This window comes from Mesitornis unicolor, unplaced genomic scaffold (assembly GCF_000695765.1).
Source record: "Mesitornis unicolor isolate BGI_N332 unplaced genomic scaffold, ASM69576v1 scaffold7660, whole genome shotgun sequence".
Classification (NCBI taxonomy): Eukaryota; Metazoa; Chordata; class Aves; order Mesitornithiformes; family Mesitornithidae; genus Mesitornis; species Mesitornis unicolor.
Window position 1 is genome coordinate 28,270 of NW_010158975.1, and position 18,294 is coordinate 46,563.

The following is an 18,294-nucleotide window of genomic DNA, read 5'->3' on the forward strand; positions in this document are numbered from 1 at the left end:
CTGTGGGAGACGGTGTCAAAGGCCTTACTAAAGTCCAGGTAGACAACGTCCACAGCCTTCCCCTCATCCACCAAGCAGGTCACCTCATCATAGAAGTAGATATGTTTAATCAAGCAAGACCTGCCCTTCCTGAACCCATGCTGACTGGGCCTGATCGCTTGGTTGTCCTGCATGTGCCGTGTGATGCACTCAGGATGATTTGTTCCATCACCTTCCCTGGTACCAAGATCAGACTGACAGCTCTGGAGTTCCCTGGGTCTTCCTTTTGGCCCTTTTTGTAGATGGGTGTCACGTTTGCAAGTCTCCAGTCAACTGGGACCTCCCCAGTCAGCCAGGACTGCTGATAAATGATGGAAAGTGGCTTGGTGAGCACTTCTGCAGCTCCCTCAGGGCCCTGGGGTGGATCCCATCTGGTCCCATAGACTTGTGTATATCTAAGTGGTGTAGCAGATCGCTTACCACCTCTTCATGGATTATGGGGGCTTCACGGTGCTTCCCATCCCTGTCTTTCTGCTCAGGGGACTGGGTACCCAGAGTACTGCTGGTTTTCCTACTAAAGACTGAGGCAAAGAAGGCATTAAGTACCTCAGCGTTTTCCTCATCCCTGGTCACTGTGCTTCCCCCCACATCTACTAGAGGGGGGAGACTCTTCTTAGTTCTCCTTTTGTTGCTAATTGATTTATGTTAAGACAGTCTGGCTTTCTGTTGCTTTTGGAGAAATGTTTGGGGTGTTTTTCCTCACTAGTTTAAGATTCTCTTCAGAACAGTCATATATTTCCAAAATGTTCACTAATTTAAGTAGAATAACTAATCATAAATACAATTTTTTTACTTTTGCTGTATGTAGGGCAATATAGCCTTGTTTGAGGCGTGCTGTAAGGAGCGGATACAGCAGTTTGATGATGGTGGCTCTGATGAAGAAGACATTTGGGAAGAAAAACATATTGCGTTTACACCAGAGTCCCAGAGACGTTCCAGGTAAGAAATACGGTGTTTATCCAAATAGCAGCATAGTGAGCCCTCAATACCGAGCATGTCTTGTGGTTCAGGCTGGTTAGCACAGGCTTTCCAGCATAACTAGCTATTTCCCTTCTGTGGAGAAGTGACTAGAGGAGATGACTCCAGTGTCTCTTCCAGCCATAATTTGCAGAAGATGGCAAGAGCTGCCCTACCTACTTGGCTCTTCCTGCACTTCAGCTTTTGTAGCTTGTGGTTTTTTTTCCTGCTGCTTATTCTTTCCTTCTGCTTTTAAAGCTGCTCAGCCATTCTTACCTTGGACAAGGCAGTCCAGCTCCACGCTTCTGTAGACCTTGCTGTCTGCTCTACAGTAGCAGTGTGGTTGTGGACCAAACTGCATAGGAAGCTGCATTGATGGGAAGGATCGTCTAGTCCCCAAAACTCTCAAGGCTGTGCAGCCTCCACTGATACCTACTGAATTTTGTCCCAGGGTAGTCTTGGTTTTTCTGACCTTCTTGTGGCTTGAGTCACAAACTTGATCTCTTCTTCACTTGCAGCCTTTGGAGTGTGTGTTGCTAATACCTTCTGTGCAAAATAAATTACTTTGTTTGATAGTGCTGCATTTACATAATGTGATGTCTTGCCATCCTTTCCTGTGAGGTGGTGAGACACTGGCCCAGGTTGCCCAGGGAAGCTGTGGATGCCCCCTCCCTGGCAGTGTTCAAGGCCAGGTTGGACAGGGCTTTGGGCAGCCTGGTCTGGTGGGAGGTGTCCCTGCCCATGGCAGGGGGTGGACCGGATGAGCTTAAAAGTCCCTTCCAACCCAAACCATTCTATGATTGTGTTTCAAGGATATCATCACCTTCCCACATTACCTTGCTTTTTGTGTTAGTTGTGCTCACCAGGAAGGGAGAGATGCCCATAGGATTTAAAGTGTGTATGTGGTTGAAGAGGATGGACTTGGCATGCAGTTGGGGAAATTTTAAAATAGATTTTTTTTTTTGTTAGATTTTAAAATAAGTTATATCTTGTTAGGTTTGTTGACCAAATAGACCAGCAATCTCTGTACACAGATCTGATTCATTACTTTCGTTTTAAGCTTCCTTTTGAATGGCAGGGGTACAACCAGTCTCTGTCTTTGTCTTGCAAATGGTGGGGAAGAAGATAGCCTCTTTACATGATCAAGTGAAAATACTTAAACCTTGGGGCTTTTTGAGAGAAATGAGGGGAACACTAACGACTAACAGATTATACCTCAGTTAATCTGTAAGAAATGATAGCTGTTGGAATTGTCTTTAGCCTCCAACTCTGCAGTATTTCTTTGTGCCCAAGGTCTGATGCTAATCACAGAATGTTACCTGTCTCTTTGTATTTTAAGTTCGGGCAGTACAGACAGTGAAGAAAGCACAGATTCTGAAGAAGAGGATGGAACAAAACAAGACTTGTTTGAATCGCACACCAATACAGAGGACAAAATGGAAGTAGACTTAAGTGAACGTACGTAACTTTTCTCCCAGCTGCTTGTTGTTACAAGGAAGTGTTAGATCCAGCAGTCTTCCTCTGTAGGAATTTTTCTCACTTAACGTTTTTATTCCAACAATCTTAATAAACAGTAGTCTTTCCTGCTGTAAATGCTAGGAAGTTTGAGTTCCTTGTGTGTTTTGAGTCAAGCTGTTTAGTCTCTCTAAAATTCGTATTTCAGTTCAAGAGGAAAAAAAGGAAGAGGAATCAGTAAGGGAAGGATGAAATATAATAATTTATAATATTGAATGGCTGTGAAATTAATAGGCTGTTAATCTCCAAACCTTAAAATATGCTTATTTTTCCTGGAAGCTTCTCAGACCAACTTTTCATCTAAGGATCCTCTTTGAAAGGATTTCCTACAGAAGCCACGTGAATTTGCAGTAGCGTGTTGTCGTGTACGAATGGTAGATGTGCATCAGTAGACTCTTATGTGGAAACTTAACTGATGTAATTGGTTTAAAATTTTTCACGTTCAAGCTACAGTAGATGAAACTGGCTTTAGTTAAACAGGCAGTATCTGTAGGTAAAAGCCCTGTGTTTATCTAGACTGTAAAGAATTGAATTAAATTGAAGGAAAAGTTAAGGGTTTTCTTTTCTTTTGTCAGATTGGTGTCGTTGGCATCTGTGTGTCAAACAAGTTTTGATCCATGTGGGTCTCCTCCCATATCTGCCTGGGTTGGAATTTCTAATTGCTAGTCAGAGCTTCCTTTTCAGCCTGTTTTTTTGTATGTAAGTGTTAATGAAAAACATGTTTCCCTTGGGTAGGTGAAGTATTTTGAATTAACCTATCCTAAATTAGATGCTGTTAAGTCACAGTTGCTCCAAAATTTTTAAATCCTAAGAAATATTTTAAGCTGTATAAAGCCTTAAACTTTTCTGAAACTTAACAGTTATGTTAGTGCATGAGAAATTACTTAAAGACTGCCCGTGCCTCAGTTGACGTGCTCGCTTTGTGTTCAGGAGAATCTGCATAGGAAACTGCCAAAGGGATAAAAAATGTTTAAGTTTTTAAAAATTATTATTAAAGAGATTAGTTTTTTGAAAAATGAGAACAACTGTTGATGTTAGTTTAAAGAGTAAAGTGAGATTGTACCTGTGGTCTATACGGTTTATTGGTATTGTTCTTCAGATAAGTTATATCTGTTCTTACAATAATATTTTGAGTTACTGGTTTTAAAATTCTGCCTTGCTAGCAGAATTTCCCTTCTAGGGAATACATTCATTTTTTAAGTCTATAGAAGATTCTTCTGCATGTGCTTTGAAGTCTAGTTATTTTTCTGCTCTTTTTGAATGTACATATGGAGAATCAGGTGCTAGGCGTATGTGCACTCATGTTCTTTACTTAAATTTGTTCCTAATGAACTTGTTGATGGTTTTTCAGCACCAAACTGGTCAGCCAACTTCGATGTACCCATGGAGACCGCACATGGTGCCAATCTGGATTCTGTTGGGTCTGACGTATGGAGTACAGAAGAACCCATGCCAGTTAAAGAAACTGGCTGGGCTTCGTTTTCGGAGTTCACATCCTCTTTGAGGTAACAATGTTAGTGACTCGGGGTAAGTTCTTCACTGCTAAGTGTCCTGGCAGCTGCCAGTTGGTTTCCATCGTTCCCCAAGCCCGTGTTGGCAGCGTTCTGGTGGAATACAAGGTGTGTAGTGTCCGAAGGGCCCCGTGTGTTACGACGTACGCCTTTGTACGATCTACCTCATAGCAGGCTTTTGTAGGATGGATGGATCCTAGTGTGTCATTCTTTTAGAGGGTTTTTTTAGTATATTTGGGTTCTTTAATATTGGTCTCTGACCAAAATTTGGGCTGTGATTTTAATTTTTTTAAAATTTGTATTTTTCTTGTAGACTGTACCCAGGAAGGGTTCATGAACATAAACTGTTGAATGTAAAGGTCATAAGATGTCCATGATGATTCAGTTTTATGGATGTTATAAGACAAACAGAGGAAAATTGGTGTTTGGGCTTTTAGATTATTTTTTTTGAACTTTCATGGTTATGTAGCTCTTGTATCTGGTTTAGGCAGTTCTGCACTATTCTGAGAATGCCAGTTCTTGACTTGAACTTTAAGTAATAAGTAACCGAAGTCCTCTAAGTATCTAATCGTGTAGATGTACATTTTGAGTTGCCAAATATTAGCAGTCAAGAGCTAATTCCTTCTCCAGTCGGAAGACTTCATTTATACATCTGGACATTAAACAGCTCGGGTATAAAAGCATGATTTTTCCAACAAAAAACAGTGTATCGGTGCATGCTTGAGGCAGGTTAAGTTGATAACAGAGTTACGGGTTTAGGAAATGGAGGCAGAGTTGCCACATTAGTGGATATAAAAGACATTATTCTATAAACAGTGAGAGGTATTTCAAGTGGCCAAACCTTTTGAGTTCTTCAGAATTAAAAACTTGTGGCTCTACTATATATACGATTAAGTAGTAAAATCGCTTCCATAATGGCTGATGAGGACTGCCTTGGCAGATAACCATCTTTGGGGTTGCAGAGAGTGCATTTAGAAAGTAATTTTAAAATGTTGGAAATAGGAGAAGGAGCCAGTGATACTTGTATACTATGCTTACAAGGGACATGTCCATTACTGCTTGTAATCAAATAAAGCAAGTAAAACTAACACCACCAGGAAAGACATACCCAGTCAGCTCAGTTCTGGTGGATTTTGCATTACTCAACTTGTGTTCAGCATGTCTTCCCAGGTCTCCTACAAACTTGGTGTCATTCAGTGTCAGTGGAGTTCTGGGCCTCATAGTTCTGATACAGAACTAGAAACACTGTTTCAAGAATGCTTCATCCTGCTGTTCAGAAATGTTTCTAAAGCTTTTCTACTTTGTATTTGAAGCTCAAAAGATTCCTTAAGAAGTAATTCTCCTGTGGAAATGGAAACAAACACAGACCAAATTGATCCCATGAGTGCAAATGTAGCTGCTCTTGCAACACAGCTAGAGAGTAAGTAAACTGCAGTCAGAAATGCAAACAGATTGATTTTAACAATTGTACCTGAGAAATTTCTCCTTGAACTTTTAATATTAAGATTTCCAGAGACTTCTCATCTGGCTCTGCTGCAGATCTGCCAGATAATGAAAATGACTTGTCAAAGTATCTGAACTATTTAAAACAGTTTCCTATTTAAAACAGGGTCCAGTGTTACTGTTACCTCTAAAATGCCTGCACATCATGAGCAGAAAATCATTGCAAAGAAGCTGAGTGTGTTCTGTTAGAGAATCATAACCTTTCTTAGCACTTAGTTGATGCTCCAGAGTAACCTCTTCTCCCTTCCTATGTGGCAGTAGACCAGAAGCATCAACATCATCTGTTTCCCCCTTCCTGCTCATTCCTTCCCAATTTACTTTCACTGTGCATGCACCAGTTTTTATCTTCTACGTGTGTGAACTGGCTAAAGGCCAAACGTGCTGATTAGCATTTTGTATACATTCTTAGCAGAGCAAGATGTGTGGATGAGAAATCCCAGTAGACTGGACTTCCCAAAGGCTTGTCTGTACTCGGAAACTTGCTATCACACTTGTGCTTGTGTAATGCATTTGACCGTACAGAACAGTAATGCATCATTATAATCTTACTACAGTCTTTTTCAGGCAAACCTGTTGCAGTAACCATTCTCAATCTAAACCACTAAGTGGCTTGCAAAATTAAAAAAAACAAAACCAACCAAACAACACCCCCAAACCTAAACAAAAAACCCAACCAAACAAACCCTACCTCCCCTCCCCCTGAAAAAACCAAACAAACCAAACCCCAAACACACAAAAAAACCTCCCTCCAACAACATAATTAAGGAATGTGACTTAAGCCATCTGTAAGAAGTACTTATGCTCAAAGTATGTGTGTAGTGGGGGTTGCAGAAACATGAGTTTCTCTGTAAGGAGGTGTGCAAAACTGCAAACATAGCATTCTGGTTATATTGGCTTGTATGCTTACTCATGAAATAGAAACGTAACCAGCCCTGTACTAAATTACTTCTGTGTCTAGCCCCAGGAAATGTTGCTATGGAGGCCAGCTCAGATGGAGAGGATGATGTTGAAAATGCAGACAAGGTAACTGAAACAGTAATGAATGGCAGCATGAAGGAGACACTGAGCCTTACGGTGGATGCTAAAACTGAAACAGCTGTTTTCAAAAGGTGAGAATGCCCATTTATTGTCTTTCCACTCTTGTCAAAGAAACACCATTGATAGAACACTGTCATCAAAGAGTTATTTGCAAGTGATAATTTCTGAGTCTTTAACTAGAAACTTTCTTCCGAAGTAATTGTTTTGAATTTTTTACTTCAGTTAGTTCCTGTAATGTACAAATTTCCTTATTAAGCCTTAATTTCAGTGGAAGATTATTAGTGGGAGACTGACTCAGTAACTTTTTACTCCGATGCACACTATGGGGCATTTTGTACACCTATCCTTTTAACATATAGTTAGATACACATCAAAACTAGGTTTTTTAAATTTTGAAAAGAATTGTTAGATTTGGATTGGAATTCCATCTCTCTCATCCAGAAGGACAGAGGAAAGAAGTTGAAGGCCAGCCAGGCAGTGCTCTTGGGAGTAACTCATCAGACATTTAGGGTGATTGCTCTTGGTGGTATGGATTATGGTGTCAGATCTCTCGCCAAGCCACTTTCCATCATTTATCAGCAGTCCTGGATAACTGGGGAGGTCCCAGTTGACTGGAGGCTCACAGAAGTGACACCCATCTACAAGAAGGGCCAGAAGGAGGACCCAGGGAACTCCAGAGCTGTCAGCCTGACCTCGGTGCCAGGGAGGGTGATGGAACAAATCATCCTGAGTGCATCACACAGCACATGCAGGACAACCAAGCGATCAGGCCCAGTCAGCATGGGTTCAGGAAAGGCAGGTCCTGCCTGACTAATCCTGTCTCCTTTTATGACAAGGTGACCTGCTTGGTAGATGAGGGAAAGGCTGTGGATATTGTCTGCCTGCACATTAGGTGTTTTGACACCGTCTCCCACAGCATCCTCCTGGAGAAGCTGGCTGGGCATGGCTTGGACGGGCACACGCTTTGCTGGGTAAAACACTGACTGGATGGCTGAGCCCAAAGAGTTGTGAATGGAGTTAAATCCCTCTGGTGGACAGTCACAAGTGGTGTTCCCCAGGGCTCAATACTGGGGCCGCTGCTGTTTAGTATCTTTATCAATGACATGGACGAGGGAATCGAGTGCTCCCTCAGCAAGTTTGCAGATGACACTGAGTTGGGAGGGAGTGTTGATGTGCCTGAGGGTAGGAAGGCTCTGCAGAGGAACCTGGACAGGCTGAATCCATGGGCGGAGGCCCATGGTATGAGGTTTAACAAGGCCAAGTGCCAGGTCCTGCACTTGGGTCACAATAACCCCATGCAGTGCTACAGGCTTGGGGAGGGGTGCCCGGAGGAGAAGCACCAGGGTGTGTTGGTGGACAGTCAGCTGAATAAGTTGACAGCATGCCCAGATGGCCAAGAAGGCCAACAGCATCCTGGCCTGCCTCAGGAATAGTGTGGCCAGCAGGAGAAGAGAAGTGATCATTCCCCTGTACTCAGCACTGGTGAGGCAACACCCTGAATACTGTTTAGTTTTGGGCCCCTTGCTATAAAAATGGCATTGAGATGCTGGAGCGTGTCCGGAGAACGGCAGTGAAGCTGGTGAAGGGTTTAGAGCACAACTCTATGAGGAGCATTTGAGGGAGCTGGGATTGTTTAGTCAGAAGGAGACAGAGGGGAGACCTTATGTCTCTCTGCAACTACCTGAACGGAGACTGTAGTGAGATGGGTGTTGGTATTTTCTCCCTGGTAACTTTGACAGGACAAAGTGAAATGGCCTCAGGTTGTGCCAGGGCAGGTTTAGGTTGGATATTAAGAGGAATTTCTTTACTGCAAGGGTTGTCAAGCACTGGAACAGGCTGCCCATGGAGGTGGTTGAGTCACCATCCCTTGCAGGTGTTTAAAGGACAGGTGGATGCTGTGCTTAGGGACATGGTCTAGTGAAGGACTTAGGGCTGGAGTAATGGTTGGACTCGATGTTCTTAAAGGTCTTTTCCAACCAAAAACCATTCTAGGATTCTGTGATCTGTTCTGGACTATAGGTGGCACACAGAATTCTGAAATAACTGAAGAACAAACTCATTGATTTTGGTTTTCTTCTGATACTGAGTGATTCAGGAGTAGCTGTCTTACAGTATAGTTGTATTCCATATTGTATATATCAACATTATGATCCTTTTACGGTAATAAGGCACATTTCCATTTTGTCTGTTTGAGATCTTGTATACTATGGTCTTGTAATCTAACATTTAATGATCAAGTGTTTTTTATTTAGTATCAAATCTTTATATAGGGAAATGGAGGTTACAAACAGTTTGACCTGCAAAAATAGTTTTGCCTTTATTAACTGAAGCTGATGTGTCACCCCACCCCCAGATCTTGACACATCAGAACATATTACTAGCATTTTGGCATGAACCCTATTCTCATTGCTTTAGGATAATTTCTTCCTATCTGTTCCTATTCTCGCTTTAAATATGGAAAATAATTTGTCCATCTGTCTTGGAAGTTGCTTTAAAAAAATCCCAGTCCATTTAAGTAGAAAAAACTTACCAGTGTTACTCCTTACATTGTTTTTCTTTAAATTCTTTTTACTTTGTCCCATTAGTTGTAGTAGGTAAGTGCTATTCATTTTGGATATTTCACGAATTGAAACAAAACAGCTTCCAGTCACTCTTGCTTCCATGATTTTGGTTGCTGAAGCAATACATAATAACTCTAGTCTCTTTTGGTACCTGACTCAGCTTCTGATGTTTTTCAGTACAGAGGAGAGAGTCCTTAGGGCTGCACAGTGCTTACAAATCAAATGGTATTATTGGAGGTATTGTACTAAAGCAGTTCAGAGGAGGATTATGACTCGGTGCAGACTGATGTGACATGGAACCACGGTGCCTTGCTGACTTAGGAAAGGGTGTATCTGCTCTCCAGTTTACTCTGTATTTTGGGGAATGCTTTTATACGGTGTGCACTGGTGCAGAAACTAACATGAGGAGGCAGCATGTGTTGTTGCTGCCTGCCTTCATGGAGTTACTCGTGTGAGCTGTGGAGTGAGCACTTCAGCTCTTGTAGTTAAAAGAACACAGAGGTGCAAAGGGAGGTAATACCATAGAGTCACCCAGGTCAGAAAGGACCTCAGACAATCACCTGGTCCAACCTTCTGTGGGAAAGGGAGCCTAGATGAAGTTACCTAGTGCTCTGTCCAATTGCATCCTGAAAATCTCTGGCAGTGGGGACTCTGGGAACTTGATTTGGAAAGGAGAAATTAAGGAAATGGAGGAGGAGGCTGAAAGGTGAGGACTTAAATATGGAGACTCTTACAGAGGTATGTGGCCTCATACTGAGTCAATGCTCACGTGGCTTTCTTTAATCCAACTTTTAAATATGCCAGAACAACAAATGGGAGAGAGAAGTCGTCACTCCTTTGGAATAAATATCTAAACAGTGCTGGAAAACACGGAGTAGTGACAGGATGTTCAACTCTGGTCTGTGTACCTGGTGAGGTGGATGCTTCTAGACCTAAGTTTTATATAGCTTTCTGCTAGTAGAAAATTGATGGTGTTACAGTTGATGTTGAGGGGAAGAGGAGCATCGTAGGCACAGTAGTTAACTTGTGGAAAGCTGCTAAGGACAAAAATGTAGTTTCCAAACTTAGTTCAAAATGGAGAATGAAAAGGGAAGGATGATGGCAGACTGCCCCTTTTTAAAAATAAAAAAGACCAATTCTCATAGTGGTGGTTTTAAGTATTTTATTTTGAACAAAACCAAGGAGTGTCAAGGGAGATCAGATGGGGAAAGCTGGATCTTGGTAAGCAATTGCAATGCAAAGGACAGTATTCAGGCTCTGCAGATCTAAGAAGGCATGGGGGGAAGGGAATAATTCATCAAAATTCAAAATATCCATTGGAAGGAGAACTGTAAAAATAGGAAGAAAAATCAGCAGAGTGGTTTTAAAATGTTCTTAACTTCTTGTATGTATAGATTTGTTGCCTTAAAGGTGTAAGATTGATGTTTATGTCTACTTCAGAGCTACCTTATAACTATCTGAGTACATGGTCAAACGTGCCTTTCAGTGCGCTTGTAATGGTGTGGCTGAGGTGGGAAAGGGTGGAATAGAGGCAGAATGGCTTTGGTTTAGAGGCAAAACACAAGTATTTGTTTACTGATTACTTTTGTGGCTACCTACTTACATGGTAATGTCTTACATAGTGCTGTTGTACTGCTTTTTCACTGAACTGTGTTTGGCTCTGTCTCCGAGAGGAAATTCATGGACTAGGTTGGGCTGTCGTCTTAGTACCACATACCTCCTATGAAATACTTCACTGTGGAACGTCTGGGGAGTTTAATAAAGGTGGTGATGTTGATGATTCTGCTGCTGTTGCATGGACAGACTTTATTAATGACAGTTTCCGAGGGAATCTTGAATTTCTTTTTACTTTCTTCCATTTTTGCATACTTCTGGCTTCAGAGTGTTGAAATCCTATCGGTATGTAAAGTAAAGGATCATAACTGTGATTGTTACCACTCCAGGCATCACACATTCCTTATTTCCTTTCTGATCTTATTTGTAATCACTGTATTTCCTGCCCCTTTATCCAGTCAAGTTTTAATGGCCGTAAACAACAGTGCATTATTGGGTATTTTTGAAGTCTAGACCCATGTGCTTGATCTTCATGTCACAACCATAACTTAAAATCCATTTGCATGTGAAATATGGACCCATCTCCCAGTTTTATCCCCTTGCCTGAAATTTCCCTATAAGTAAACTCAAAAATTAAATAGTTTCTTTCTTTTTTTTTTAAGTGAGGAAGGAAAATTATCTACCTCGCAGGACGCTTCTTGTAAATACGTAGTAGAAGAAAATGCAGAGGTTTCAGAAGAGGTTCCTTCAGCTCTGCAGCCCACTAACAGCAGTCCAGAACAGAGGTAACTGCATTCAAGGGTGCTTTCAATCCTCTCTGTAGCAGTTTGCATGTTTGTTCTGATACAGTTGATCTAAGAGGTTAATGAATTCCTGTTCAGTTACCAACTCTTGGTTTAGCTCAATCTAAACGTGTGCTTGCGTCTGTTTTATAACGTTTTCACAAGTTGTATCTTCTGTTGATTCAAAGACTCTTGAGTTGTGAAAAATGTATTTGGCTTGTGCTGTTTGTCTGGCTGGGTGTTGTAAATATTCCCGTTCTGTTTTGTGGTATGCTGTCAAGTTAGGATAATGAATTGATACACTTACGAATATGATGATTAAAAAAATATTTAAGTTTTACTTAAGGAATAAGTTTGAATAAGTCCTGAAAGTTTATGTAAGTTAGGTCTACCTACCATTTTTTCATTCTGTATCCTATATTGCAGAACAGTTTAGGGGCAGTCCACAAGTGCAGCTGTATGGAACAGAAATGGTGCCTTAAATCATGCTTGTTTGATTGTGCATCACCTATTATTTGCATCCTTGTCTTCATCAGCTATTAATCTGAATACTTGTAGATTTGGAGAAGACTTTTCAAAACACATAAACAATTTGTTTCAAATAAAACTTGCCTGAAATGTGGAGCAGCCTGGATTGGCTCACACACTTATTGGAGGAAAGAAAACACTTTTTCTGACAGCTTGGCTACTAGCACAGTCTTGGAGATCAGGAATTTGAGATACAATTCTGAGGGGGACCACCACCAAACAGAGAAAGCTGGTCTTGCATAAATTTGTTTCTCTTAAATAGTCAAGTAGTGCTACTTTCCCCAAAAAAAACCCAAAAAAGTGTTTGACAGGATTTCTCCTGTTTTGTTTCCTGTTGAACTGCCTGTTTGGGGTGTTTTGCCTCTCAGGTTACAGTGGAATGGAAACATACACAATCAACTCCAAGTCTAGTGTGGCTTCACCAAAGTCAGTCCATGTAGGATGACATCAGTCACCAAGTGTTAGAAATGCTTAATGCGAATGTTTCGTATCTGAGCTAGTTTCTAGACAAGTCAGAGCAGGGTTCATCTCTATGTTAAAAGCCTAAAACAATGAATAGCTTGAAGTAGGTGAGAAGATTTTCCACCCTTGAAGGCAGTATTCAGTAAAGACCTTTCTCTGGAACTTAGGTATTCATGAGTTAGTATCTAGACAAGAGTTCTCTGGTTTTCTAGCAGAACTAGCGGCTTGTTGACAACTGGATACAATTCCATGGGCCTTGATTCTTTGTGTTAGTGCTGCCGTTTCCTGTTTCAGATGTAATTTAAGGGTGCCCAGAGGAACTCTGCTATCTCAAAAAAAAAACACAAACCCAAACAACAAACCCTAGTAAAAGAAAAACCTAAATGTGTATTTACTAAACCCTGAGTAATCTGTAGGGTCTGCTCTCCTTCCTGCAGGGCAGAGCCTGGGGGGGCAGAGCTGCATGATACCTTTTTCTTGGGGAGCTGTGGATGTTCTGAAGAGAGAGAGGATTTTCCTTAATTAAAAGCAATTCCAGTTTATCTGCTGCCTTGCAGTATGTACAGGGATACGATTCTGACAATGGGAATTCAAAACGTGTATATGTGCACACATGCAGCTTCTGAATCCGTATTTAACTCATTGTTTTAGTAGTCTAACAGTCGTGTTTCTTGACTTTAATAGATTTTAAAGTATTATTAGAGAAACGTCATATTTCTCACACAGATCCTGTGAAAAGTCATTTTTAAGGCTTTGTGGATGCTGTATTAGATATGTAGCTTTCTAGTGAAGACAACATTAAAATGCTTTTGTAAGCAAAGACTTAGAGTAGAGCTGTTGTAGCAACATGCAGCACAGAGCTCTACTGCATACTCTGGTTGTACTGGTATGCAGGTTAAGAAAGATGCAAATACGTTTGACAGATTCAGATTCTGGTTTTTGTACTTGTTTGTGCTGGTTTGTCTCATCTCTGTGGTACTGGCTGTTACACTAAAACACTGCTACCTTTTCCTGTAAGCCAGAACTTTCTACTGTGCATAAGTTCCATAAATTGAATCAAGAAGTGGATCTAATCAGGAAAAAAACCCAACTCTGTATACTTAGTTAAAGCGGGAAACTCAGAACCTGTCTTTCACAGTCTCTTCTTTATCTGGAGGTACTGTTTTTAGCAAGACAATACTTTTAACGCTGATAAGCATGAAATTGTGAAGAAGAATTTATTGGGTACTAAGTGACTTGCCTTTTGGGTAAAGATGCTTGTCTGAACCAACAGAGGGCTCTCAGAGCTAGCAGTTTGTTGCATTGCTTTTGAGTTGCAGGAAATGTCTAGCAACCCCCTCCACTGAATCCAGCTGGCTCCAGCGACGCTCAGTACTTTCTCTAAAGGTGGCTGTCACAGCAGATCCTCGTATAAGCACAGTATAAATATCAAGATAATACGGTTTTGCTTTTGGGGCTCCATGTATGACTAGTGGAAGGAGTCCCCTAGGTAGGTCTTTGGCTGGTGGACAGCAGTAGTAATCTCTGCTAGGAGCCCCGTTCTGTGCTGGAGGTGTTTTCTAGTCAGTAAGTACCTCACCGCTGTGCAGACTGTCAGACTTCCTGTCCACGCAGCACTCGCTTCTCGTACCTTCCAGATTTCTCTAAGAACTGTTTACTTTTGTCTAGTCCTGTCTGTCTTTTGTCTAATGTGTACATATTTTTTTTAAAACGTGTTTTTAGAGCTTAGCAGCCAAAGACTTAGCTAGGGGACTCCTGCTGGTCATGTGCATGTAGAGCACAGACCCAAGAGTGGCTTCTCTGTGATGTACACCATCAGAGAACAGGAGTTTCAGGTAACTTTTCTCATGTGATGTTCCAAATGGTATTTATATTCTTTAAGGGAATCTTCAAGTGTATCCAGCAGGCTTGAACTGTATGGAAGCCGAAGTTTTTTTTAATTATTGCTGGCAATCCTTAATGTTCTCATGCACTACTGATTTGGTCTGTTTATTTGTGTTAGCCCAGAGCAACTGAGCCCACGTTTACGCTACGTTTACGCTACGTTTACACTACGTTTACACTAACCTGCTCCTCTAGAAATGTATATACTGTTATTGTTTTCACTTTTTGCAGGTTTGCTTCTTATTTTCCTCCATATTTCCTGAACTTTTCGTGCTAATGGACTGGCACTAAGAGTATTTGTGAGATGGCAGTTTGTGGATTAGATTAGTAACTAAAGCAGGATTTTTAAGACACTTGTTTTTCCTGTTGTGTCTTAGCTGCTTACTTTCACTTACCTGAAATACTCCTGGTATCACATTTCATGCACAGAATAAGATTTGGAGAAGCATCAGAAATGTGCTTCTTATTAGTGATTCCCTTGGGAGACAGATCTCTAGAGATGCGGTTGGAGCTCAATTAATAAAGATGAAACGCTCTTTGATGCTGTGCTCAGATGAGGTGCTATGCTTATTAGACCATAAGGACTCCAGAAAATCTATGGGTTTAGCTTGTGTTTCCTTTGTTCAACCTGGGGGTCATGTTTGGTTTTTGGGTTTGTGGGGAGTTTTTTGTTGGTTTGGTTTCTGTGCCTGCCCTGATTTGTTTTGGACCTTTCTTGTTTCTTGTATACTTACGCCTTTTTTTGACCTCTTAGGACTGATCAACACACCCATTTAGGAGAGGCGTCTGTTAATGGCCCTGTATGATACGTGATGTCTGCTCCATTGGCTGAAGAAAATGAACTGATATCCAGGTGTTTGAGTGTTTATTAAGAACTTCATCTAGACTCTGTTGAAGCCAGTCACTGCTGCACTAATTTCGCAAGGGATCAGGACCAGCAACATTTATATTCTAGATTTTAAGACATTGTACAGAAATTCATAAGTGTAAAAATATTGCACATTGAGAAATACCAATAATTTTTGCGTATGTTTATATTGTATTGTTCTAAATAAATGGGTGGCCTGTGAAATAAGATCCTGCTACCCATGTAATGATGATGGTAGTGTTACTATAGTTAAAATGGCTGTAAGAATAGTTTTATAAAAAAGTGAATACACAAATCTAATGTATTTGAGACATAACTATTTGACAATTAGTGTGACCAAAGTCTTTAGCAGTTTTCATACATTTTTTTTTTTCACCTTGTAAAAAGAAAATTAAAAAAATGAATTCATGTTTCTTCTGAAACTGAAATGCCCTATAAATGTCATTTTGGTTGTTTTAGCTTACAAAAGTGACTAAATGAGAATGTTTTTGTTTGACACTTTACAGCAGGTTTTTTAATTGGTAATTGTTTCCTGTATTGTTTTAAAAAAGATCAAAAATGTAAGTCTATTGGTAGAGATTTTAAGTATTTATTGCTACAACTTAGTTGACAAATTGATGTTACTGTAAAGCCATATATGTTCTGTTAAGTCTTGTTTGCTTGAAACAATACCTTCCAGGTGAAACACTAGAATATTTGAAGTGCACATGGCTTGTTGTGTTTAAGTGATTCACCTGCCTTTTAACCCATTCATCAAGATTTAGTTTAATACCGAGCATTATACAATGGAACATTTCAGAACAATCTGTGTATTTAAAACACTATAATCCTTTAGACAAGTCAAGTAAAAGAAATGCCTGTGCTGCTAATGTGATTACAGTACACGCATTTATAAGTATATAGTGTTTTTAATACAAACTTTGGCAGCAGAGCATGTTAATTGTTACTTTCACTGTGCTGATCTGTGTGAGGCTTTCATTTGTATGTTCTAAACCAGTTTTTTCACAGCTGGTTTGTGTATATATATAGTGATTATGGAAACTAATTCTGTGTAATTTATAATTTTCTATGTCAGTGTAAAATTTCAGCAGCCTTCTCAAACAGAAGCAATATACTGTATATTGCCACATTGTCTGGTGAAAGGGTTAAAGTTTTTCACCTCCTGCACTTTTAGATGCAAATCCATTTTTGTTTCTGTAATAGTTATATTCATTTATTTTTTACATAATTTTGTTTTCCTGACCAGTATTTAAAGCCAAAAGGATACTCTAAACAATGGCCAATGATTTATTTTGGAAGGTGTCCCGAGCAACGTGCCTAAGCATTACATTGTATACAGAAATAAAAAAACCAAACACATATGTACAATGGCATTGCTCTTCCTGCTTCCTTTCTTGCATTTTCTGCGGCAGATTTCAGTGGCACTCGTCATTGCAAATTGTTACAAACTGATCAGTTGTGTGGAAACGGAGGGGAAAAAAATCACAGTATCATAGGTGGATTTGGTAATTCTGTTTGCCCTTTTATTTGTACTTTATAAATTATGGAACCCAGTCAGTTTCTGTGTTGTTTCTTCTTCAGTTCAGAATTACTTCCAGATCAGCTTGACCAAAAATCTTTTGTATAGCTTTAACTTTGGCAGCTGTCCTCTTTACCACTTCCTGATATGCTACTGAACAAGCAGTTTTGGAAATAAAACCACTCGGTTCAACACACGAATCTCAATCCAAGTAGAATTTCCAAATACAGGAAAGCAGTTTGTTAGCTTAACGTAAGTTTGATGCTTGTAAGGAAGAAAGCTTTTGTCCTTTCTGGTGGAGCTATTTGTCCCTTGCTAACAAGTTGAATTAACTAACTACGTAGCCGTGAGAAGTGAAGAAGATACTGGCAGCAAACTAATTGAACCTGTATTTCAGCTCTGTTGCCTGCAGTTCAGCAAAGTCTTCTAGTATGTTGTCCGTCCTTCTGTTAATGAACTGTCCTGTGAGTCCACTATCCAGCTCATACTGAGCTCGAAACTGAAAAGAGGGAGTATTTTGTGCCCCTTCTGTTCCTGAAGAGTAATATCAGATGAGTGGAAGCGTGAGTGGAATTCACCCTTCAGCATAGTTTGCCTTCTAATTAAAGGGTGCAATAGAGGTAAGCTGGGTTGGCTCACCTAATGCTGATTCCAGTGCTCTTGACGGTTCTTCTTTACTGTCGCATTTATTGTTAGTTTTAACAGCCTGTGGGGGAGGTGAGTTAAGCCTGGGGTTTAACCTAGACTTGATGCAGTGTGAGTTCTGAGTAGGTGCAGGATGTGTTTACCCACTAACTGCATACTTGTACGAGAATTGCTGAACTTGGAGGGAAAGCTTTGGAGCTGTGTTTTGGGGGGGGCTGCATGGGGGTGTGTGTACGCACCTTTTGCCATCTAATGAAGATTTGAACATATGTGGAGAGTTCTTCTGAGTAGCTGTTACCCAGGCTGTTTAATCAGATTTTACTTGCATGCAATGGAATTTATGAATCTTCTTTAAAAGATATCCTAATGCTTTTGTGAGATGGACTAAAGTCCAATACCTTTCTACAGTTCTGACTTACTGCAGTGCCTTTTACCAGCATTTAGGATGAAAGAAGCTTGCTTTGAATGGCTCGTACTGGATATATGGATTGCCACATTTCATAATGCTCTTTGAAGTGACTAGAGGTTCAGTCACTTGAAACTGAGGACTAACAAAGTCAGTTGATTTTAAAGGGGAATGTATTTAACCCTCACGACTTCTCTGGTAAAGGATTTTTACTCAAGCAAGTGTGTGTTGCAAAAGTGACTAGACCAGCAATAATATGTCATAGCTCATTCCCTCTTCAGACTTGTTTCTGTTACCTGGCATAGAAGATGAATCATGCCTTCTTGACCAGCTAAACCATTTTTAAGTGTAAGTCTTTTACTAGATTTTATAACAAGATTATTCCTTTTAACTAAAATTATAAGCCATCATCTTGGCTAACATTATAGTTATTATTTATCATTATTTTTAGTAGTAGTAGTATTTAAGCAACCATTCCTCCTGTTCAGTGAGTTAACAGTAGTCATCACAAAGATAACAGGA

At 40.3% G+C, this 18,294-nt stretch overlaps 1 protein-coding gene across 6 annotated transcripts in view; it reads left to right on the forward strand.

The window, feature by feature from the left end:
* The window catches only part of PPP6R3 (protein phosphatase 6, regulatory subunit 3), a 40,972-nt gene extending 24,221 nt beyond the window's left edge, over positions 1 to 16,751 (forward strand). For 5 of the 6 annotated variants that reach the window (XM_010185179.1, XM_010185193.1, XM_010185200.1 and 2 more), the window contains 7 exons: positions 848 to 978; positions 2,336 to 2,454; positions 3,863 to 4,016; positions 5,336 to 5,442; positions 6,484 to 6,634; positions 11,341 to 11,463; positions 15,089 to 16,751. In XM_010185179.1, coding sequence (XP_010183481.1) covers positions 848 to 978; positions 2,336 to 2,454; positions 3,863 to 4,016; positions 5,336 to 5,442; positions 6,484 to 6,634; positions 11,341 to 11,463; positions 15,089 to 15,140 — 837 coding nt within the window. In that variant the 3' untranslated portion in view covers positions 15,141 to 16,751. Of the gene's footprint in view, positions 1 to 847; positions 979 to 2,335; positions 2,455 to 3,862; positions 4,017 to 5,335; positions 5,443 to 6,483; positions 6,635 to 11,005; positions 11,024 to 11,340; positions 11,464 to 15,088 lie in introns of all 6 variants that reach the window. The other variant, XM_010185186.1, reaches the window with a different exon arrangement.
* The last annotated feature ends 1,543 nt before the right edge of the window (positions 16,752 to 18,294 follow it).